Source organism: Oncorhynchus clarkii, chromosome 7, assembly GCF_045791955.1.
Source record: "Oncorhynchus clarkii lewisi isolate Uvic-CL-2024 chromosome 7, UVic_Ocla_1.0, whole genome shotgun sequence".
In the NCBI taxonomy this organism is placed as follows: domain Eukaryota; kingdom Metazoa; phylum Chordata; class Actinopteri; order Salmoniformes; family Salmonidae; genus Oncorhynchus; species Oncorhynchus clarkii.
In genome coordinates this window covers 38,042,056-38,065,976 of record NC_092153.1, presented here as the reverse complement: position 1 = coordinate 38,065,976, position 23,921 = coordinate 38,042,056, and the positions used below count along the sequence as shown (strand labels likewise).

Genomic DNA, 23,921 nt, shown 5'->3' with positions numbered 1-23,921 from the left:
TATTCAAATTTGACCAAATAGCTTAATAAGATGCCATTTCAAAATGCCTTGTCCTGTGTAACAAGTGGTGTGTGCTGCCCAGTTGACGTCAAACTCAATGTTATTATTATATTCCTACTGTTCCCAGAGCGGTCCATTCTGAGTCGGCCTAGCACCAGGACCCCGCTTGGCTGGTTTTACCACTGACCAGCTGCTTTTGGACCCTACTGAATCTCCCCGCTAGTCAAGCTCCCGTTTCTTTCAGGCCCTTCCTGAGTCGTTTGATCTGACTGCTGACTCAGCAAAGGATCTATAGCGGTATTTCCCAAACTCCTGGGGACACCAAGGGGTGGACAATTTGGACATTTAAATTAAATTTAAAAAAAATCCCTAGTACGACTACACAACTGATTCAAATAATCAAGGTTTGATTATTTAAATCAGCTGTTTAATGAAGTCAAAAACTAAATGTGCACCCCTTAGGGGTCCCAGATTAGAGTTTTGGAAACGCTGACCTTAAGAATATGATAAGATGTCAGTAGTGTGGTTCAGCATATCATTTTAAGGGATGTTTTGCTCATTGTGTAAAAGATGGGCACAGTCAAACAGGATGGATTCCCCTATATGGATTGATTATAGGATTTATAGAATATAGGATGGATTCCTCACTGTCAAGACCAACAGATTTCCATGTGAATATTCTAATATCCGCATAAATGCATAAATAAAAAAAGATGCACATTTTCCCACTCGTGGTGTGTTTCCACCAAACTGATTTGCTGCAGATAAAAATCAGTGTGATGACGTAGTGTACACAACATTTCCTTTTCCGCTTAAAATGTTCATGTACCGAGCAATAATCTAAAGTTCAATGTGTTTACATTGCATTTTCAACTCTAACGATAGTTTTGTCACAAAATCTGTTGCGTTAAAAGAGCTGTGGATATCTGTGAAATATTTGTACAAATTCACAGATTATGGTTTAATTTGTGAAATATTTGTACATATTTACGGAGTATGGTTTGATTTACGAAATATTCCAATATATTCACAGATCATAGTTTTATTTGTGAGTTCTGTTGAGAACATACATATTTACAGAATAAAGAAACAAATCTCACTCTATTAAGAACCTTGCATTTAGGATGAAAAAAAACTTGTGGGTTGACGATCCTGAGAGCGAGGGGGAAGGTGTGTTCTCTGCCCGAACCTGCTCTGGCAGTTGTCCAAACTCGCAGAGGCAATGATGCTTGAAAGACTAGGTGTTCTGGACAGATGCAGGGCAATGATGCACAGAGTTTCTCGCTGAATAGTTCTCTCAAGAGTTGTCTAAAGGAAGTGTCCATAGTTAACAGAGCGAGTTAATACTACGACGCTGTTATTTTACCCACACGTTGTTGTTGTTGCCTACGCTTCACTTGTAATTTTTGGAACACGTTTTCAGGAGCAAACAAACCCTGTACCGCCAATGCCAACAATCGCAATCATGGGTTTGACCAACAGACGGAGCTATTATATTGTCGGATGTGAATGCTAGTACATGTTCACAAAAAGCTTTTTAAAAATGTTATGAATTTGAGCATACCTCTAAAGGGTTACATCATGGAGTTTGACACTCTTGAGATGCATAATGACATGCTCGACCTACAGTATCAGTCAAAAGTTTGGACACACCGAATCAATCCAGGTTTTTCCTATATTTTTTACTACTTTCTACATTGTAGAATTATAGTGAAGACCTCAAAACTATGAAATAACACACATGGAATCATGTAGTAACCAAAAATATATTTCAGATTTGAGATTCTTCAAAGTAGCCACCTTTTGCCTTGACAGCTTTGGACACGCTTGGCATTCTCTCAACCAGCTTCATGAGGTAGTCACCTGGAATGCATTTCAATTAACAGCTGTGCCTTGTTCTAAGTTAATTTGTGGAATTTCTTTCCTTCTTAATGCGTGTGAGCCATTCAGTTGTGTTGTGACAAGGTAGGGGTGCTATACAGAAGACTATTTGGTAAAAGACCAAGTTCATATTATGGCAAGAACAGCTCAAATAAGCAAAGAGAAACAACAGTCCATCATTACTTTAAGACATGAAGGTCAGTCAATCTGGAACATTTCAAGATCTTTTAAAGTTTCTTAAAATGCAGTCTCAAAAACCATCAAGTGCTATGATGAAACTGGCTCTCATGAGGACCGCCACAGAAAGGAAGACCCAGAGTTACCTCTGCTGCAGAGGATAAGTTCATTATATTTACCAGCCTCAGAAATTGCAGCCCAAATAAAAACTTCAGAGTTCAAGTAACAGACGCATCTCAAAATCAACTGTTCATAGGAGATTGCATGGATCAGACCTTCATGGTCAAATTGCGGCAAAGAAACAACTACTAAAAGGACACCAATAATAAGAAGAGACTTACTTGGGCCAAGAAACACGAACAATGGACATTAGACCGGTGGAAATCTGTCCTTTCGTCTGATGAGTCCAAATCTGGGATTTTTGGTTCCAACCGCCATGTCTTCGTGAGACACAGAGTAGGTGACCAGATGATCTCTGCATGTGTAGTTCCCATGAAGCATGGAGAAGGAGGTGTGATGGTGCTTTGCTGGTGACACTGATTTATTTAGAATTCAAGGCACACTTAACCAGCATGGCTACCACAGCATTCTGCAGTGATATGACATCCCATCTTGTTTGCGCTTAGTGGGACTATCATTTGTTTTCAACAGGACAATGACCCAACACATCTCCAGGCTATGTAAGGGCTATTTGACCAAGAAGGAGAGTGATGAAGGTCTGCATCATATGGCCTGGCCTCCACAATCACCCGACCTCAACCTTGTTGAGATGGTTTGGGATGAGTTAGACCACAGAGTGAAGCAAAAGCAACCAACAAGTGATCAGCATGTGGGAACTCCTTCAAGACTGTTAGAAAAGCATTCCATGTGAAGCTGGTTTAGAGAATGCCAAGAGTGTGCAAAGCTGTCATCAAGGCAATGGGTGGCTACTTTGAAGAATCTAAAATATATTTTGATTTGTTTAACCCTTTTTTTTGGTTACTACATGATTCCATGTGTGTTATTTCATAGTTTGTCTTCACTATTATTCTACAATGTAGAAAATAGTCAAAATAAAGAAAAAAAATCTGAAATGAATAGGTGTCCAAACATTTGACTGGTACTGTATATTCGACCTTACTTCAGTGACATATACAAATTCCTCAGGAGGAAACATACAGTAATATAATATGTTAATAATGATATTATCTGTACACATTTTTGTGATAATTATAACAATAATATCATAATTATACTGTTAGGCCTATTATTATTATTACTTTTTGAAATGTAGCCTACGGGTTCTCATTTAACACACATAACTTTCCATTCACATCTATTCCACTTGCTTTATAACACAGCAAGTTTCACACCAAGCAATACAAGTAATCCTGTGATCTTAGCTGTTTATTTATTTTTTACATTTTACTGCGTTGGTCATTTCATGTGGCACAGCCAGAGAACGAAAGGCAACTTCAACGAAGAATCCTCTCTTGATAAGACTTCTCTGAAATCGTCTTGTCCTAGATCGACACCCGGTACCGTATTTTCAAAATCGTGGGGGGAGATTTCAGTAAAGTCACTGCCCCCAAGTATGTTGATTGACGTTAACCAATGGCTCCTCCCTGAAATATTTTTTTCTTCGTTTTCCAGTGTAGTGCGTTGATTTCATACCAAAGTCATACCTAACATTCCACTTACACTGTCAAACCAGGATAAATATTATTGAAAACGATAATGCGCCCAAAAATTAAGTATCAAAATGAGTAAATTACCTTCGCTTTTGTCAGGAGGGGTGACTTCCAAATAAAAGGTGAGTAACCATTAATTTGTTCCCTTTGTTTAAGCGCTTTCGGTGAAGTTTTCATGCTGCGCTGGGTGAAGTTTTCAGATCATTGTCATTTTTTGCATTTTTCCGTGGAACTCCCTGCGTTGGGAGGGAATAAAAGAATAAGGGATTGATCGCCTATATTGTGTGTGACTTTCTCTGTGTGCAGGAAATCTTTGCTAAGCTTTTAACTATATTGACCAAACTCACTGACAATAATAAGCCATTAGTATTGCTTCTTTGTCAATACTATGGGACAACGACCATGTTTCCTTTCTTTTTCGTACAGATACTTGGATCTGGACCACTTTCCTCTAAACTTGTTCTCCAGAAGAATCAAGTGGTTATATACCCAAGAATTGACAGACAGTGAAAGGCAAATTGGAGGAATACATAACTCGACATTTTACGCGCTGTTTTGCTGCACCCCATAGGTAAGTGAATCACCGAATTTGGTAACATCGTGTCCAAGGAAAGATACGACCCCCAACCAATTTATAGAAGTTTAGATTTAAGTAGGTCTAAAAAAAACGTTTATTTCATATTATTCTTTATCATATTACAGTAATATGTTATGTGTTCAATGGATGTTTATCTTTTTTTGTTTTACCAGAAAATGGCAACACTGACAAAACAAATCTGTTTCAATCAGTTTCACGCAAAACAGATACGCTGTTGGTCTTGCTACAATTTGACATGGTCGTTTATGCGTATTAATATATGTATAAATACAACAGAGAGAACATGAAGCTATCGTAACTTCAGTACGCACACCACTGCAGCCTCTATACTGTTGTTTACGAAATGTTCAGATTTACTTAGGACACTTGGAAATTGTTTATTTTTCATTGTCCAATCAGTCCTCTGACTGTGTATTCCCTATGATGAAGAGAAACAGTTTTTATTTTATGTTTTTATTTTAATATGTCCTAATGAATGTTGTATTATTCCTTTGTGTGTACCCCTTACTGAATAATAGTTCAACAGCCAAATTAGTGCAGATTTTTAAATCAACAATTTTCGCATTAGCCAACTATTTAAACAAAACCGGTTTCTTTCAACCTTTCTTTTATATGGGTAAATCATGTATAAGTAAGGGTTTTGTACTTTCTTTGAGTTGTGGATCCTTCTTGATCTTCTCCACAGGGGCCAGTGATGTTTCACCTGAAATCTTCACTTAAATATTTAATCCTTATATTAGCATTTAAAATTGATGGATCTGTGTGCATTTAATTGTATATCTTCAAGAAACACCTGTTCATGGTGTGCTATTGGTTACGCTTGGGAAAACAGACCATTCTTGCTCCAAATGCTTTCCTTATTAGAGAAATACAAACAAGTGTGATGCTTTGCAAGGTTTATCATTTTTAAATCTCTCTTAACCACCCTGTAAAACAAGTGTACACAACAATGTTACAGTCCAGTCAATGCCATTCAACAGGTAGAACAATATAATGTCTTTCTGTTTCATCACTAAGTACTGTTAGTAGACCAGCCAGAAAAGCCTGTTTAGGGTTGAGATTATAGACATTTAGGGTTACATTCAAATGGTAAACAAGCCATTCATGTTTACTCCACTGTAAAAATAAGTCAGTCACCATTTCGTCAAACTATATGAAACAATCTGTCGTTCTGCCCCTGAACAAGGCAGTTAACCCACAGTTCCTTGGTAGGCCCTCATTGTAAATAACAATTTGCCTAGTTAAATAAATGTTACATTTAAATAAAAAAATATTTGAAAAAATAAAAAAGTTAAAAGAAATAAGAGAGAAAGTCACACACACAAAAAATAAAACATATTTAGAATCACACCAAATCACAATTAGTTTATAATTGACATAATTGATCCATACAAACACTAGCCCCAGGTCATCTGCCCAACTGTAAATCTTTCAGACAGACTCAGTAGTTTCGCTAAGTTGTTGAAGCACTGCAGGCACTCCTGGTTGCAGCTGCACATTCTCTGACTCTCGAAGAGATTGACCAATGTTTGCCTATAACAGTCTCCCGTAACGATTGAAGCTAACATATGGTATTTGGTTGATAATGTGATACAAGTGTTGTCAATTAGAATGAGTATGCTATAGATAATGTAAGGTTAATATGTGATGTCTATATTGTGGTAATATGAGTTTCAGTATAGGGTAACAGTACTGACTGAGGTACATAGGCGAAACAGGTAGTTGAGTTGACATTGTTGGAATTGTTTATACCCGAAAATAGGTTGTACTTCTAATAGTGCAGCCTGTTTTGTATCATATTTTTGTGCAACCAAACAAAGAAGCACGCAGGCTTAGATAGTATTGGACATTTCAGGAATGACTGAAATTTAAGGATCTATATGCACAATAAGTTAAACTGTTTATGAATAAAAATTTAAAAAAAGGTTGCCATTAATCATCTCTACACTTTACTGCCAAAACATGCCGTTAGTTTTACAAGTACGTCGTGGAATTAAACCAGGGGAAGAGACTCGTCTCTATCTATTTTTATTCTGTTTGGGTGGTCCGTTAAAAAAAACAGAACCCATCAGACCATACTTTGAAGTTACACATTGTTGATGTCCTGTGTTGGAAGTATAGTACCTTCCAACATAAACACTTGGGAGACTAAAGATGAATCACACTTAGATGGAATCCACAGTAGGGGGGAAAACAGCGCCACTGGCCATCCCCACCACCTTTATTATTGTTTTTGTTGCCGAGTTGAGGAGCACCGTGCAGCATGGTAAAAAAAAAAAATGGCTTTGCTCTCTTCTATCGTGTGCAGTGATGTCCAGGGGGGGGGGGGGGGGGGCAGTGTTTGTCGTTTGCAGTAACTCTGTTGTTGTAATATGGCAAACGGTCGTGGCTGTTTCTCCTTTAAGGATTCTAGCTTAAAAAAAATGTAATCGTCAGTAGGGGCAACAGTGCCACTGTCTGCCCCACGGCCGTCGTTATTGTTTTTGTTTTGTTTGACGAAGCAGGGGTGGGGAGCATTGGCGCGGTAAAAAAAGGTTAAGAGAAAAGATTGCACTACATATGCTACTGTTCTATCACGCGTGCAATGATATCAGAGGGGGGCGGGAACTGTACCCTTTAATATCTACAAAGCTGGGCCAATTTACTTTCTCTCTGAAAATGTGGAAATTGTGTGCATGTGAAAAACAAAAGAAAGCAGTGAAAGTATCCTTTGTGAATGAAGGTGTCTAATATTAGGTTGTGATGGAGTAATGAATGACGAGAGGGTAAATCTGGGAAGGATCCATATTCTGCTGCTCTGACAGATTCTCCCGCCGTCCTCAGTGTGTTTATGCAACATGCATGTAGCAGACTAGCGCTATGCTTTGCTCTGCTCTGCTCTCAGTCCCAACACAATCAGCTCTTTCTCAAACAAATTGCAACACTGCAACTCATACTCGGAGTTTACTCTGTGGGCTAAGTATATTTTGTTTATGCCTGGCAGCTTTACTTGTAACGCAAAGGCCATAGCTGTCTGCCTGCTCTAATGCTTTATTTGAACAATATTCTTTTAAAGTGGGTAGTTTATCTTCTGGTCTCCCTAGCTGTAGTTCCCCAGGCCATCGGTACAAACAATAATTTCATTAACCTGTTCCATCCCAGCTTAGTGTACGTATGGGCACTGGGCAGGGGCTTTTATTTCAGGACAGAAAGGGTAATAAGACAGTCAAGTGCAGATGTGAACCTACAACACCTTTTTCCAAAGCTAATAATATAGGTTGATGAAGTCAAAAGTGCAATTTAGGAAAACTTTAGAAACTCTGGGGCGGGATGGTGCGGCTATTTTGTATTAAATAAACTGGGTGGTTCGAGCCCTGAATGCTGATTGGCTGACAGCCATGGTATATTTAAATAATAAAGGCCCAAGGGGGTGTGGTATATGGCCAATATACCACGGCTAAGGGCTGTTCTTACGCATGAGGCAACGCGGAGTGCCTGGATACAGCCCTTAGCCGTGTTATATTGGCCATATACCAAACCCCAGAGGTGCCTTATTGCTATTAGAAACTTATATACCAACATAATTAGAGCAGTAAAAATAATTGTTTTGTCATACCCGTGGTATACAGTCTGATATATCACGGCTGTCAGCCAATCAGCATTCAGGGCTCGAACCACCCAGTTTATAACAGACAGTATATGGCCAACATACCACGGCTAAGGGCTGTGTCGAGGCACTCGTTGCGTTGTGCTTAAGAAGAGCCCTTAGGCTGTGGTATATTGGCCATATATTGCTTAATTATAACACAGCTACTATCCAGGCATTGACTCGGACCTTCATCCATTGTGCATTGGCATGGCATGGATAATAAATGTGTCCCTCTCTTTAACAATGTAATCAGGGAATGTTTTTTTTTATGTTGCCACCACTGTGGTTTTCATGGTCGTGAATAAAATGGTCTATTTGGTGTACTGCAAAAAAACTGAGTGACAAGCCTATAATATTTTTAAGGATTCCAAAATTCTACTTGTAAGTAGGCCTACTGTTAAAATGTGTCATTTATCTGACTGGGTTAATTGCTCTTCAGATGATATTATCTTATGCTCAGACAGAATATAATTTTAAATGTTTACATTTTGTATACTATCCATTTCCTATTTTCAAACATACTTTCCTTTAAAATACTATATAGGTTTTGTGTTTGTGCTGGAGAGTGCTAGAAACAACCCAGCATATCTTCACTGGCCATATGAGAGCAACTTCACTGGTTTGTGCTAAAAACCCCTCAGAAGACCGGCTAATGAGCGCTGCCCATTTTGTGCAGACGTTGGTTGCCTTTTTAGCACCATTGCCAGAAGTGGTCTTCCAAATGGTGGCCACATACCCCAGAGGTCTGAACAAATACCACTTGTGACTGTTGCAGACACACAGAGAGAGCCTCAGAGAGAGCCTCAGAGAGAGCCTCAGAGAGAGCCTCAGAGAGATCCTCAGAGAGAGCCTCAGAGAGAGCCTCAGAGAGAGCCTCAGAGAGAGCCTCAGAGAGAGCCTCAGAGAGATCTGGCCTTCACAACATATAAGGAGTATAATATTTAACTCAAGCGCGCATAAAGAATGTTCATTTGGGTAATATTTCATTTATAGCCAGGTACAATGCACTTTAATGTGGTTCTAAGGCATTGTTAGATTTGTCGTAAGCATATGTGATGCTATCCTTATTTCCAGGATCAGAGTCAATGCACCCCCTAAGCAATTACCATGTCTTAGCCTAATTAGAATACCATGAATAAACCTTTGATTAACATTAATGCATTGAGTGCATGGGCTTGTTTACATGTTCTCCTAATGCAGTAAGGCCCTAACTAACAGATACGACTTCTGGCCTCCCTGACTGCTCAAGGGAGGAGCTTGGGAGTGGCCTAGAACAGTATAGTCTTTGTGTCCATTTTTTTCCAAATGGCTTAACTTTTCAGTTGCTCTTGTTGCAACCAACTGTTGATAGTGATGAACTTCACAAACCAACCCTCTATTGTATCGAGAGAATGACAACACAACTCTGTGGGCTCATGCTTTATGCAGCAGTAAACAGGAAGTCTATTTGTTAGTTTGTGTCTCTAGGTGGTGTCCATTATAAATGATGGCGGCAACAAACCAGGCCTGGCTTTCTGGGATCCTGTCTTATGACTGATGTAGTGGGCATCGTGTTGGAGTGGGGGCTCCAATGACTTAAAAGGGGAACTCGTATGAAGCTCTTAATCCCTGCCTTTAGAGTGGGGAGTTGGAGGACGACCTCTCCAAAACCAAACCACACACTTACTGAAGAATTTAGAGCGTACTAAGCATCATACACATCTAAAAGTGTTGTGTAAAGTATCAACCGGGCTTCTTATGCTTTGTCTGTTAAATGAGTTGTAGGCTACACAATGACTGTGAATTCATTTTGAAAGGATGATCGCCTCTGGGTTTTGGGTTCGAAAGTTAGTTCCTTCATAATTTATTTTTTAATGTATATATATATATTTTTTTTTAAACTTTCCTGACCTAATTTTCTTGCCATGCAACAAGTACCACATATAGATGATCCTTTATCGCCGGGCTATATGAGTAACTGTGTAAACTTTGCGCACGTCTTAACGGTTTCACAGATTAAGGCACCAAACCGCTGTCCTCACCACAGAGTGAACAACTCAGGCGAGGAGGAGAGGATGACTGCTCTGCAACGCTCCCTGGAAAATGTCTGATTAAACTGCTGAATCAGGCTGTAAAATAAGCAGTCTGGCGCGCTCTCTCCGCTTTGTGTCAGTCTTTCCTCTGTTGGTCGGCTGGATTAAAGCTGTACTCCATGGAGCTGTGAGATGCTGGGGTAGAACCTAGTCTACAGGGTCTGTGTTGTAGGAGGACATGGATTAGTCAATCACCCGCCATTCGGGCCCTGGGTCGATGTTTTATACTAGAAGGAAGACTTTTTTTGATGTCTCATGGCAGATTGGAAAAGTTTCTAACATTTGTTTCTCTTTCTGTCAGACTTGGAAATATTTCAGTTGATTTCAGCCTTTCCAATTCAAACATGCCTTTTTGTGGGTATCCAAATAGAATCAAGCTGCTTAGAGTGCGACTGCCTTACTGACTGAATGTAAGCCCCTCTCTCTTTTTCCTTCTGCCTCTCCCTCTATTTCGCCCTACCCTTTCCTCCTCTCCTTCACTCTCGTTCTACCTCTGTCCTACACTCTCTCTCTCTCTCTCTCTCTCTCTCTCTCTCTCTCTCTCTCTCTCTCTCTCTCTCTCTCTCTCTCTCTCTCTCTCTCTCTCTCTCTCTCTCTCTCTCTCTCTCTCTCTCTCTCTCTCTCTCTCTCTCTCTCTCTCTCTCTCTCTCTCTCTCTCTCTCTCTCTCTCTCTCTCTCTCTCTCTCTCTCTCTCCCCTTCCCTTTCTCTCCTTCTGCCTCTTGCCGTGTGAGCTGTCGGTCGTCCAGCCCTCCGCTCACTCTCAGCTCTGATTGTTTCCTGAGCGCCGTGCCAGAGAGGAAGTAGGAGGAAGTTATTGGAGGAGCTGGAGAGAATTTATTAGGGGCAAACACAGACAGGGGAGAGGAGGGGGAGGGGGAGCTCCTCTAGTGCTCTGAGATGGGGCTCTCATACACTTGGGAGTCTAGCAGGGGAGGGAGGACTGGCAGTGTCTTGGCCCTCTCTGCCTCTCTTTCCTCTCGGAGGCAAAACTCGACTAGGCTACTCAATAGGCAGCTCACCTTCCTCTTCAACTATTGAAATTAAAAGTTTTAACATGGATTTAAATCTGATTGCATACTGTAACCCAGTGGTAAAATAAGCTGCATGAGTAGAGAGAGAAAGAGCAAGAGTGTGTGTGGGTGCGAGCACGTGTGTGTGTGTCAGTTGGTCAGGGGTAAGGAACTGTCTCCAGCCCTGTGAGAGAACCGATCTCTTGGCCTGAGTGTATTTAAAAAAACAAAAATCTGTAATCTGACCTTAGAGAGCAGCTGCTCCTTCAATCGCCAAGTCCTGTTGTTCTCCTTGTCAAGTGTGTGTTTGTGAGGCTCTGAGTGTGTGGGTGTCTCAGAGAGAGAGAGAGAGAGAGAGAGAGAAAGAGAGAGAGAATGTGTGCATCTGTGTATAATTGTGTTTTATAGTAGGCCCTTCAGCCATGATAATGGGATTTTCTTTGGGGTTGTGTGCAGAAAGAGAAACATATTTAAATATGGTGTGCTTGTGTGTGTGTTTAGATGGGTGTGTGCAGGGCTAGGGGTTGGGGTCTGCCCTCGGGGGGGGGGGGGGGTTCCTCTCTTGGAGGCCCTCACCAGCAAGTGTCCCAGCTGCAATAGCAGCCCTAACAAAGCCTACATTCTGACAGACAGGAACAATCTGACAAAGACATTATGATATTATAAACAGATGGGAGGAAGACTATGCAGTCCACCAACCTGTACCCATTTTTGTTATTATTACAGTCCACCAACATGTACCCGTTTTGCTATTGTTACAGTCCACCAACATGTACCCGTTTTGCTATTGTTACAGTCCACCAACCTGTATCCGTTTTGTTATTGTTACAGTCCACGTTTTGTTATTGTTACAGTCCACCAACATGTTACCGTTTTGTTATTGTTACAGTCCACTGACATGTACCAGTTCTGTTACTTTTACAGACCACTGACATGTACCTGTTTTGTTACTTTGTTTGTTCTAAATCTCTGAGGCTAGGATTAACTTATTGTGTACGGGCATGACGGTGAGAAAAATGCATGAGGTTGAGCGAAATGCATATGTCTTCGGTATGATCCCATTCAATTTCAATGGGACATCTGCTCAGAGTGGGAGTTAGGCTACTTAGCTCTCCAATGCCGTTTGCTTCCTAGTGTCACAGTTGAGTGTTTGTCGAGGGCATTTTACACCGACTTGAAACGACTTCATGTAAAGATGACCTCATTTGATTGACAGCATTGGTTGGCTGTCCAGTCAAGGATTACTTTGAGGGATGGTGTCTGTCTGAACCCTGGTTTCCTCATCAGTTACACCATTGTCCCAGCTCAATAGGCCAGACTTCTCCCTCTCAGGGGATGTTTAGTCTCTGTAAAACTATTATTTATTTCTGAAATCCATCCTGTTTGTATCGAAGTGCAACATATGAATGAAACGTTACTTTCCCACCACTTTTGGAATGGAACACGGATGACCCCATAGTCATAGTGTAGGGTCTGTCATTTTTCACCTCGTCATTGCCCTACTCCACCAATTAAAAGACAAATGGATCATCTTTTGAATGCATCAGGGTTATGTCCTCATTTTATAAAACATTGGTTGAGTGTATAAATCACTGGTTATCCCTCTACAATCCTCCACCCACAGCCAAAATACACACAACCTCTACTTGTTTTCCTGTCTGTGGCAGTCTCTGTGAGGATTTTCACATGTTGACTGTGGACAGTTAAACGCATAATATAACACACGTACTCTCAGGAGTTACATGGAATTCCTTCCTGTGTTTATACCGACAATTTCCCATAGAAGAAGAGTGGTCCAGGACATAAAATGACTCAAACATATTCAGCATTACATGGGATGTATTATTATAAGCAATGCTGGGAACAGTATAGACCAGCAAACCTGCAAAGGAGCTGGTGCAAAGATATGTCAAAGTCCTGAAAATGTAGGATCTTAATTTGACCACTCTTTAGTTTTTGAATTTTCTTGCACAGCAAACTTGTAGTGTATTTGAGTTTTAAAAAGGCTTTTAAAGTTTGAAATTTCAGACAAAATGTGTCAACCCCTACAGAAATGTCCAGTAATTAATAATGACGTAATAATTCACATTCCCTGTTGCCCCAGGATTATTTTCCTGCTGTAGTAAACTGGCTCAAATTAAGATCCTACATCTGTAGCTTTATGAGGCCTGGGAAAACAGATGGAGAGGGTTTCTAGGCTGTGAATGGTGGAGTTTGAATGAATGTGCGAGGTGCATAGCTCTCCACTGGTATTTACATTCCTGCTACGGCTGCACAATTAATCGAATTCACATCAAAATCACAATATTGACATGTGCAATTTCCATATCTTAAGAGATATCCATATAACAATATTTTGAACCTCCACTGAGCCGTTTTTTATTTTCAATAGTTTACCCATCTCTCTCTCCCTTTCTCCTATTGGGGCTGCTTTCCACACACACAAAGCCTCACCTCCTGTCACTCAAGCGGCGCAGATCCTCCTCCCTGCTGATAGTCACTATAAGTTTGCATGCTGTTCTGTTAGGTTAAATGCAGTCAACAGATCGTTCCAAACAAGAAAAATGCTGCTTTCCACTTTGCTTCTTAATATCATTATATACCCAAGTATTTTGATCTATATCAGAAGCCAAATCATAATATTTGGTAGATAAATTGCAATTAGATTTTTTGCCCATATCATGCAGACCCAATTCCTGCTGCACATTAGAATCTGTAGCATGTTGGTCTCAGTCAGGTCTGTGGCTGGACCTACTCCCAGAGAGTGTGGGAGGGGAAGTCTGGTTGTCACTAGTTACCACAGCCACAAAGTTAAATGGCCTATTGTAAAAATTAATGGAAACTACAATTTGCTTTTTGGACTTAATTTAAGGTTAGGCATACAGTTAGCAGTGTGGTTAAGGGTAGGGTTAGTTTTAAAATCTGATTTTAAGAAGATAAATTGTAGAAATAGGCTCAGTTTAGCCATTATTATGACTTTGTGGCTGTGTTAACTAGTGACGACCGGGAAGTGTTTGTGTCTCGCCTGACTTTGTATTCAATCTGTTTACCGTGTCATTCAATCAAGAGGCCTGATCCCATCTGGCAACAGGTGAAATACGGCATTCATCGAAAGTCTATTTGTGTATATGTTTCTGCCTGCTTATGTGTGTTTATATTTGTGTCCGTATCAGTGTGTGTGCTTGTGTGTGTTTATGTGTGTGTGCATGATGCTAAATCTGTGCTCTCTGTTGTCAGCCTCCCATCACAGATGTGCTGTGTTTCACCCATAAGGAATCAAAAGGGCCTTTCTTCTTTGTGAGTAACAGCTGATTTGATATATAGTCTAATCTTCTGAGGGTTTTGAATATTTTACATTTGCAGAGCAAATGTTTAGGCGAACCAAACGTGTGCTTACATACACCCTTAAACGAGAAAATATTACCGTTTGTCCACCTTAGCCAGTAGTCACTTGTTAACCCACTGTTCCTAGGCCGTTATTGAAAATAAGAATTAGTTCTTAACTGACTTGCCTAGTTAAATAAAGGTCAAATAAAATAAATTGTCAGAATTAATCGAGTTGTCTATCGTTGAATCACAACAAACACTTAATTGAAGAATCAAACTGTTGACCAGTCACAGGCGAAGGGACGTAGACTTCGGCTTCCAAACTTCGGGTTGCCTCAAGAAAAAATGTGCACAAACAGCCCCCCCCCCCAAAAAATTGCCAAAACAAACAAAAAAGGTCATCATATGCACAAACTACTCCAAACTTTTTCGGATGGGAAGCATGCGGATGGATGTCTTAATGTCACCTTACAGATGTAGGATCTTAATTTGGGCCAGTTTACTGGAAATGCAAATATTTCTGTGGATTATAATTTAGGGAATTTTTTTGTAGGGGTCGATGTCTAGTCTGACATTTTAAAGTGTAAATTACAAACTTTTGAAGCCTTTTTCAACCTTGAGTACACTACAGGTTTGCATTTCCTGTTGCAGGAAAATTTCAGCAACAAAAGAGTGATCAAATTAAGATCCCACATCTGTATGTACCTAAACTCCTTATGGTTTGGTGTTTTAATAATGTTAACACTGTCTAATAACTAACATTTAATAGGTTGATTGCTTTGGTCCCAGGAGTTCCCAATTATCGTAGTAGAAATAGCCATAATGTAGCATCTGACATCTTTACTTTGTAAAACCATTGTTGATAGTTAAATACACAATTGCACAGTTGTATGCAAGTGTCTCATTTCCGTTTGCTGTGTCATAGACAATTTAGACTTTTCTGCACTGTTTTACTGCATAATATAGAATTACCCAGTAACATAGTGAAACAGTCCATATAATTATAGCGTTGACAATGCCCTCCCTCTTTGGTGGTTAGCGTCAGGCAGCGTCATAGAGAGGCTGTGAGTGTGGTTGTGTGTCTCTCTCTCGCTCTGTCCATGCTGATGTTGCATTCCAGCAGAAACAATCCTACTGTTCTCCAGACCCCGAAGTGGAAGCCTAAATTGGACAAGCCGCCCCCTCCAATCCTCCCCCCCCTACATGTATCCCTTGGTCTCCAGTCCTTATTTGGGCAGAGACGTTCTGAGCGCTGGGCGTAGGGTTGGAGTGGGGGGGGGGGGGGCGTCGGGTTGACACAAAAGAGGCAGGAGGAGGAACAGTGAGCGCTCACAGCCCTTTCTTAATAAGGACATGTCTGGAATGTGAGCCTCGCTCTCCATGAGAGCTTCTCTTTCACACACAGCAGCACCCTACTAAACAGACTCCTATACTATTATAGCCCATTACTCAGGGATCCTGATCGGTACTGTCAAATCCCCAGGACAAAACTTAAGAAACTCAGAATCACTCTCACTATTCAACAATCTACTCCTATGATCCTAGCTTGAATGGGAAAGAGACAGCTGTGTCTTCACTACTAGGATACAGCTAGGGATTAACACTGGGACTGACTCCATAAAATGTAAAAACCATTTGGACATACTTGACCCAACATTGCTGGTCTTAAGAGACCCAACACGTAATGGATTCCACTAGATACTTGCATGTGCATTATGCAATATGCACCTACACCTGTCTACTGCAGTGGACGTTGACTGCGGAAGTTTCTGTAGCAGTTTCTGGTCATTGGATCTGCTCATCTGGAGTTGTGTTGGGGTAGATGCATAGCTGCAGCCTGATCTCGGTGGACTTTTACGAGCACTGCTCAAATTCTGCCGTGATCTCCACATTCAGTCGGAGATTTAACACCAACCTTTGTCCTGGGGGGCCCAAAGCTCTCAGGTTTACCTCAATCTCACACTGTCCCTCTACCAGACTTATTAGACTGCTGAACATTTAAACTGACTACCTGCACCTTAGCACACACCACACTTTGTTCTTATATCCTCCTAGGGACTTAAAATACATTTCCATTCAAAATCCTATTTTCCCTAACCTTAACCCAAACCTTTACCCTTATTGTTGTTGCATTGTCGAAAAGGAACCTGCAAGGAAGCATTTCGTTGGACGGTGTACACCATGTGTATCCCGTACATATGACTAATGAAACTTGAAACTAGGGATTACACTTAAGTTATGGATGTTAGCTAGAAACTAACTCTGCTGTTTGTGACTAGCCTACTGTGTTATATTCAGGCCTAGTCAGACTGGATTGGAGGGTTTTACCTTCAGGAGGTAGAACTGGTTTTCCGGGCAGTTCTACATCCCATCATGCTTAGGGAATGAAAAAATGGCAAGTTGCCCATTATTTTGGCTACCATGGCTAGAAAAAAGAGATCTCAGAGACTTTGAAAGAGGGGTTTCAAAAGGAGCGTAGGGGGTTTCAAGTGTGTGTGTGTGTGTGTGTGTGTGTGTGTGTGTGTGTGTGTGTGTCTCAGTCACCAGATCTCAACCCAATTGAACACTTACGGGAGATTTTGAAGCGGCGCCCGAGGCAGTGTATTACACCAGCATCAACAAAACTAATAATGGAATTTCTCATGAAAGAAATGGTGTTGCATCCCTCCAATAGAGTTCCATACACTTGTAGAATCTATGCCACGGCGCATTGAAGCTGTTCTGGCAGCTCGTGGTGGCCCAATGCCCTATTGAGACAGTTTATGTAGGGGTTTCCTTTATTTTGGCAGTTACTTGTAGGGGGTTTCCTTTATTTTGGCAGTTACTTGTACATATTCTTATTGTACTGTATAGAGGGATAAATTGAGAAACAATGCCCGTTGTCTGCATCTTTGGTCTTTTAGTGAAGAAAAATGTTTAAACAAAAATTGTACAATGGGGTAGTTGTGATTTTTAGTAAATAATACTTTAGCTTTTCTTTTCACATCTGTCTTAAAAGTCCTCCGATTCATATTTCTGAAGTTGCATTGTGGAAGTTGTCAAAACAGCAACTTTAAAATGTGCAACGATGCCCTCGTGAATTTGTTTTACAGAGGAACCTCAAAATGTTCTTGCCACGTGAGGAGTTAAGTTCATACCCATAGGACCATCCCAAGTGGCCTTCCCCATATTTGTCCAATATGTGTATTTTTGTCAACAACTGCAGAATTTCAGATATATAAAACACACGCATCCTGGAATAATGGATACTTCAGGGACGCTCGTTTCAGAAACAATACAATGCCGAAGAGGCAGCTTGAAAAATACTTAAGATCTCGGCCTGCTCTTAGTCATGAGCCAACCACATTGGGACACAGTCCCCTAACCACAATAATTATTTGAGGCCACTGCTGATTAGTGTGCTCTTTACACTAGGTTTTTATAGAATAGCTTGAATTCATTTGGCAATTTTAGAGACAAAGGCTAGGAAATGGTAATAATTAGTGGCTGTATTGTTTATTTATACAGATTTATGATTTCAATGAAAACAGACAGCCGAGACCAAATGAGCCTACTTTATATGGCATAATTTGAAATGCACTTGCCAGCTAATGGTGATGTTGTCAACAACGATTACAACATACCTTTCTCATACTTTTTCGTAATGAAAGTACAAAAAAAAAGTATGAATCTGAATTCCTCACTACTGTAATTCACTCTGGATAAGAGTGCAAGCTCTATATCTATTTCTATGGGCACAAGCACTGTTCACGACACAAACTGTTCACACCCCTCTTGTTGGCGGAGAGAACATTTTCCAGGTTTAAGGCTTATTTCTTGCAATTCTCTACTTTTTGCCATGTCTAATGTGTACTCATGTGATATTTTAATGACAAACATTACAACAAAATCTATGGGCTAAAAAAAACCTAGCTAAAAACATTAGCAGACACAGGCTAGTTGATCTGGACATTTCTGACAAGTTATAAGTAGCTCTCTAAGGTATGCAATGACTGACATGATGAGGAAAACTGATGAATCACTACCCAATTTGAAATTGCACCTTGTGCATTCTACTATTACAACTTTCAAGAGTAGGTTGAAAGCTGGAGTTCCTCTTTTTTGTGTGTGTGTGTGTGGGGGGGGGGGTGCGCTAAATGACTAAATTGATAAAAATGTTAATGAAGGTCTCTCTCCCAGATCCTCTGACTGTGGGGCTCGGGGTCGGGCCCAGGGTGAGCCGCCACCATTGCTTCCAACGAGTGGAGTGCCAACGGTAGCCCGGGGGATGGGCTGGACGAGGGGAACGATGAGCTGGACAAGGCCATGGACGGGGACGCCGAGGGGGTGTGGAGCCCAGACATAGAGCAGAGCTTCCAGGAGGCCCTGGCCATCTACCCCCCCTGTGGACGGAGGAAAATCATCCTCTCAGACGAAGGCAAGATGTACGGTGAGTAAAACACATACGCACTGTAAAAAAATGTATGATAATGTTTTTCATCATCAATGTAGATGCCAAAATAAAGTGCTGTGGTTTGATTGGCTCCATCAGCCACATTGTTAATGTTTTACCTCTCAAGAGACATTCTTTGTCGTCAACCAAACCAGATTTAGTAGTTTGTCTAGTTATACCTAACATAATTAATTTAAGCTTTTAGATACAGAACTAAGTCATTTATGCACTTCTGTACTATTTGGTGTGTAACAGTATAACTTCCGTCCCTCTACTCGCCCCTACCTGGGCTCGAACCAGGGACCCTCTGCACACAACAACTGACACCCATGAAGCATCGTTACCCATCGCTATTGGCGCGCACCACAGCTAACTAGCTAGCCATTTCACATCAGTTACAGGTGCGCGCACACACACCAAACTTAGTCCACGTGTTAATTTGCCCTGCATCCCTTTCTGGCTCATTCATTGAAAACGCCTGTGGCTCAATGTGTTTGGATCCCATTCCCTTCTGGAGTGAGGGAGGGAAAACACCTCAGCAGTTTGTAGTCTATAGAAAGAAACATGTTTCTTTGATGTTCATTATTACTGTTAATTAATATTTTTTTTCATCATTCTGATCACCACAGAAAGCTGTCATGTTAAGGCACTAGTTGTTCTTGCACAATCCATTAGGCAAAGAAAGCAAAGTTTCCCGCCCCTCCCATACGATTGTGTCACAGGCTAAGATGTAGCCTATTTTTTTCTGAGAGTGCTCTACAGAACAAGTCTGAGCTTGTCTTCCACTGACCCAGGGGCTGGTTCTTCCAGTCTCACTAGAACACAGCAGTGGAGCAGAGCTACCCAGAAGACTAAAGGAGGCAGCTCCCCTCAGCTTGGTTTTCACCTGGCTTTCCTTAGAGCTCCAAACTGGTTCTTTTATCACCTGTCTGTACCGTCTCCAGCTATGCCACCCATCATGTATTGCTCTTCTCTTCCTCATCTGCAGAACAGTACATCTGCAGCCTACTGTGAATTAGGAAAGTGACAAAACCCAGTGGTGTAAACATACTTGAAAGTACTATGAAGTACTTTTTTGGGGTATTATTTATATATTTTTCCAACTTTTAATTTTACTTCACTACACTCCTAAATAAAATAATGTACTTTTTACTCCCTACATTTTCCCTGACACCCAAGAGTACTCGTTACATTTTGACAGGAAAATTGTCTGGTTTTCTTAATATAAGGAATTTGAAATTATTTATACTTTTACTTTTGAACTTAAGTACATTTTAGCAATTACATTTACTTTTGATACTTAGGTATATTTTAAACCAAATATATATATTTTTTACTTTTACTCAAGTAGTATTTTACTGGGTGACTTTCACTTTTACTTAAGGTATCTACTTTTACTCAAGTATGACAATTCAGTACTTTTTCCACCACTGGCAAAAACCTGCTCTCTGCTTTTGCAGCAAAACCAAGTGCCATTCATTCGACTCATGTCAGTCTAACACTAAGGTGCGTCTTACAATAAGTAGTCATGCTCACCTGGTCTCAAGAGTAGCTTTTGCTGCTTCTTGAACCAGTTGGACAGCATTGCAATGATTATCTCAACGCCATAAATCAAACCATGGCAACAAAAAAACACTGCAAAAAGCATTTGAATCCTTCACAAGGTCCTATAGGGGTCTAAGCTATCTCCTCCACCAGTATGTTCATTAAAATCGCAGGTGGAGAGAGCGCAATTTAGGCGCTGAATTCCTCTGCATCCAGATGGAGGAATTGGCAAGTTGCTGAGTCGAATCGTGAAAGATCCAGGTGTTCAAAACTGGCTGCATGTCTTAAGTTATTTTGATCTCCCACTCTCTCCCTCTGATGGGTGAGGAAGAAGGGGGAAAAAAAGGGCCTCGGCAGGCTGGGCTGCCGGTTTGAATCAGACAGCCAAGGAGGACCTAAAAACAAATTTAAATGTGAAATCGTCAGGAAATGCATGGGGCACGGGCTGAGATGAGGCTTATTCAGGGGGTTTGACTTCACATTCTCCTCGCGAAACATCTTTTGGTTTGGGGAACAATGTTATGTTCATCAGCATGATGTCGGCCTGGTCTCCTCAAGTCCAGTTGTGCAAGTCCCTTAATTATTGTTAATGTCTCAAAGTTTAATCAAAGCCTGTACCGTCAACCTTTTTAAATCCACCATTGACTTCTATCAGAAAGTATTTCAAGACTATATATTTAGGGGATTCTTTTCATGACTCCGTTGTTTTTCTGTCCTTGCTGTTGTAAAATGGAATGTTTTCGCATGCGTCTGTCAGGAATCTAATTATTTTGGATCTGAGAGATTTTAAATGTTCGTGGATAGACACGCACATACCTCAGATGACTCAGCTGCTATGCTGCTGTGCTAGCTGCTGCTGTGCTAGCTGCTGCTATGCTAGCTGCGTTTCTGGGCTGTTTCAGAGAACATACTAGTATCATAGGCTAAGCTGGCTGGGGTCTAAACAAGGCCAGAGCTCTGATTAGCTCGCCTCTCCAGGCGGGATGTGGTGTTGAGTCTGCCACCAGTTCCATTTACGTCATTTCAACTATATCTGATTTGACTGGATGGCTAGCTAGCTTATTCAGTGACCTGGCTATATGTCAGAGGGACCTGCGGCTAAATGCCATTTCATATTTGGCTTACTTGGTGAGAGGTTCTTAGAATATGAACGGACCAGTTTAGCACCACTTCCATGTGTCTGTGAATTTGTTTATGTATGGCCTATTAGTGATAATGCATTTATTGCAGTGCAGAACTGCACAGTTTGCTCTGACCACATTGCCATGGTTTGACCTGTCTGTCTATTGACCTTCCCCTTGAGTCTATTGAAGAAGAGACTTTAATGGGAAAACAAGATGGCAGCCCCTCTCCTGGTTTGGCAGGACAGTGAGTGTTCAGAGCCTGTAGCTCAATATTGTTCGTCAGAGAACGAGCACAACAGAAGTGGCAGGTCAACCCCACAGTATGTTTCCTCCCTTGCAGCACAGTGTCAGGACCCCCAGTAGAGGTCAAAAACAGCGCCTGCTTTTTTCCAGTGCAGTAAACACCCTATCCAGTCATCTGAGGCCCTTCTGGCAGCGCCGAGGCATGCCCCCGTCCCTGAAGAAGCCTTCTCACAAGGCGATGACCTCAGACATCTAAATCCTGCCCTGACGTGAGGCCGGGGGAATTTTAACGATTGCACTGCGAGTAATGCTTTCTACTTCACACAGTCTCAGACTGGGGGAGCGCTGCTAGCCTAACACCGTGGCCTCCAAAACCAAGCAAGTCATCATTATCCCTACCATTGGGAATTATATCTGGATTTTTCCACAAGGAATGTTCTTGTGGGAAACCTTGGTATTCCGTGATGACTATTAACCCCGGGTATCATGTGGCGCTCAGAATTGACCAGATTTCCTCAATGGTCAGAATGTCAGATGACCTTGGAATGGAAAATAGAATGTGGAATAAAAAAAATATTTTAAAAAAAATCAATAAGTGGAAAACTCCCAAAATGGTAGGAACATAGATGCCAGGCCATGGTTCATTCCTCTGTGTCTGTTGGGCCAACTGAGCACCCAGCGCATTTTAAGGGGACAGACAGGTGGAAGACAGGGATCTTTGGTGGATGAGTGTGTGTCAAAAGAAATGTGGCCCGTCTCGTTTTGTGGTGGGGCATTGCTGACATGTTGTTCACCTGTGTTATCGCTGGAGGAAGACGTTGCCAAGCCCTGAGCACACCTCCGCCTCGCCGAGCCCTGCAGCTGTCACAGCTGCAGTGCACTCTGGGTAAGATTTTTTTTATTTTAAAGACAGCAAATGGGGCGCTGGAGGGAAGCTCATGTCTCTTAGTGACCTTCGCGAGCTGCCAGGAATGAGCGATGGGTTCATTGCATGCACAGAGTTAGTAGAGGGACAGAGTAATATAAGCTGCAGTGGGTGGATGAGTATTCTACACTGTGCATCGGTTTGATAGATGGGAGAGGATAGACTCGTGTGATGACTGAGAGGGCCTGGTGTTTCCCTGTTATCCTCTAGCTGAAATGTCAGGCATGTTCTCTGTGATGGCCGAACAGTATGGTAGCAATTTTAGCATTACCTCAATGTGAAAGGTGGGAAAGAGTTATGGAGCGAGAGAGAGAGAGCTTGATAAGAGACAGCAGGAGGGAGGGAGAGAGTGTAGCAGCGAGTTACCTCCACTCCCCATCTCAGTGTGGAAGTGGAAAATTCCAGTGGACAGGCAGTAAAAGGAAAGGATAGGCGTGTCCTGGCAGGGAAGAGGTTAAAACACAGCAAAGTCAGCCTGCGGGGGCTCTGCAAACTGCACTGAGTGGGTGTTGAGCAATCTGAGAGAGCGAAAGAGCTAGAGAGAGGTGATGGTAAACAGGGCGAGGAAGAAGTGTGGGGAGATGCGATAGAGATAGGAGGGAGAGAGAGGAAGATGTACAAAAAGTCCATCCTCTGTGTGTGTGTGTGTGTGTGTGTGTGTACCAGTTGTAATTCTCGGTGGTGTGTGTGCCAACCTGTCCACCACCTGACTTGGGGCCTAGGAGGCCCCTTCCCTTCCGCCTAGCTGACCCCTCTGTCTAGTCTGAACAGGCTTAGCCAGCCTGCCTCTCAAACCCAATATTCTACTTTGCAATAGTCATGTCAGGCCAGGCAAAAGACAAGCTTATTCCATGGTTTTCAACCCAAGATAGTTACAACATTTAATGAAGACACGCAGAACACAACATTTCTTAGAACAGCCTCTGTAAATTAAGCTCAAGTCCCGTTATTTTTGTGCTGACAATCTGTATTCAGTAGGGATGGCACGGATTTTAGAAGCAATTACATGCTGACCACACCGGTCACGTTGCGTGCGCAAGCTTTGAAAAATAAAATGTACACATGCATGTTATTCAATAATTTCATCCAAACTGCTTGCGTGCGTCTGTGTAGCCAGGTTCTACTTTAGACGCTTGACGTGCTGCAAGTCCTGCCTCTCCCATCAACTCATTGCTTTTTACGAGAATATAGCCATGTGGGTGATTGAAAGATGAACGAGGTCCACACCTTAAAGTTGGTTGCCAACCGCTATATAAAATCCACAGAAGAACAAAGATGAACGAGGAGA

General features: G+C 41.6%; 1 protein-coding gene across 12 annotated transcripts in view; it reads left to right on the top strand.

Moving 5' to 3' along the window:
* The first annotated feature begins 3,681 nt into the window (after positions 1-3,681).
* The window catches only part of LOC139413261 (transcriptional enhancer factor TEF-5-like), a 38,493-nt gene continuing 18,253 nt past the window's right edge, over positions 3,682-23,921 (top strand). For 10 of the 12 annotated variants that reach the window (XM_071160440.1, XM_071160436.1, XM_071160439.1 and 7 more), the window contains exons 1-3: positions 3,682-3,850; positions 4,155-4,299; positions 18,544-18,793. In XM_071160440.1, the coding sequence (XP_071016541.1) occupies positions 18,670-18,793 (124 nt within the window). In that variant the 5' untranslated portion in view covers positions 3,682-3,850; positions 4,155-4,299; positions 18,544-18,669. Of the gene's footprint in view, positions 3,851-4,154; positions 4,300-14,274; positions 14,335-18,543; positions 18,794-23,921 lie in introns of those variants that run through there. The other 2 variants (XM_071160434.1, XM_071160444.1) reach the window with 2 other exon arrangements.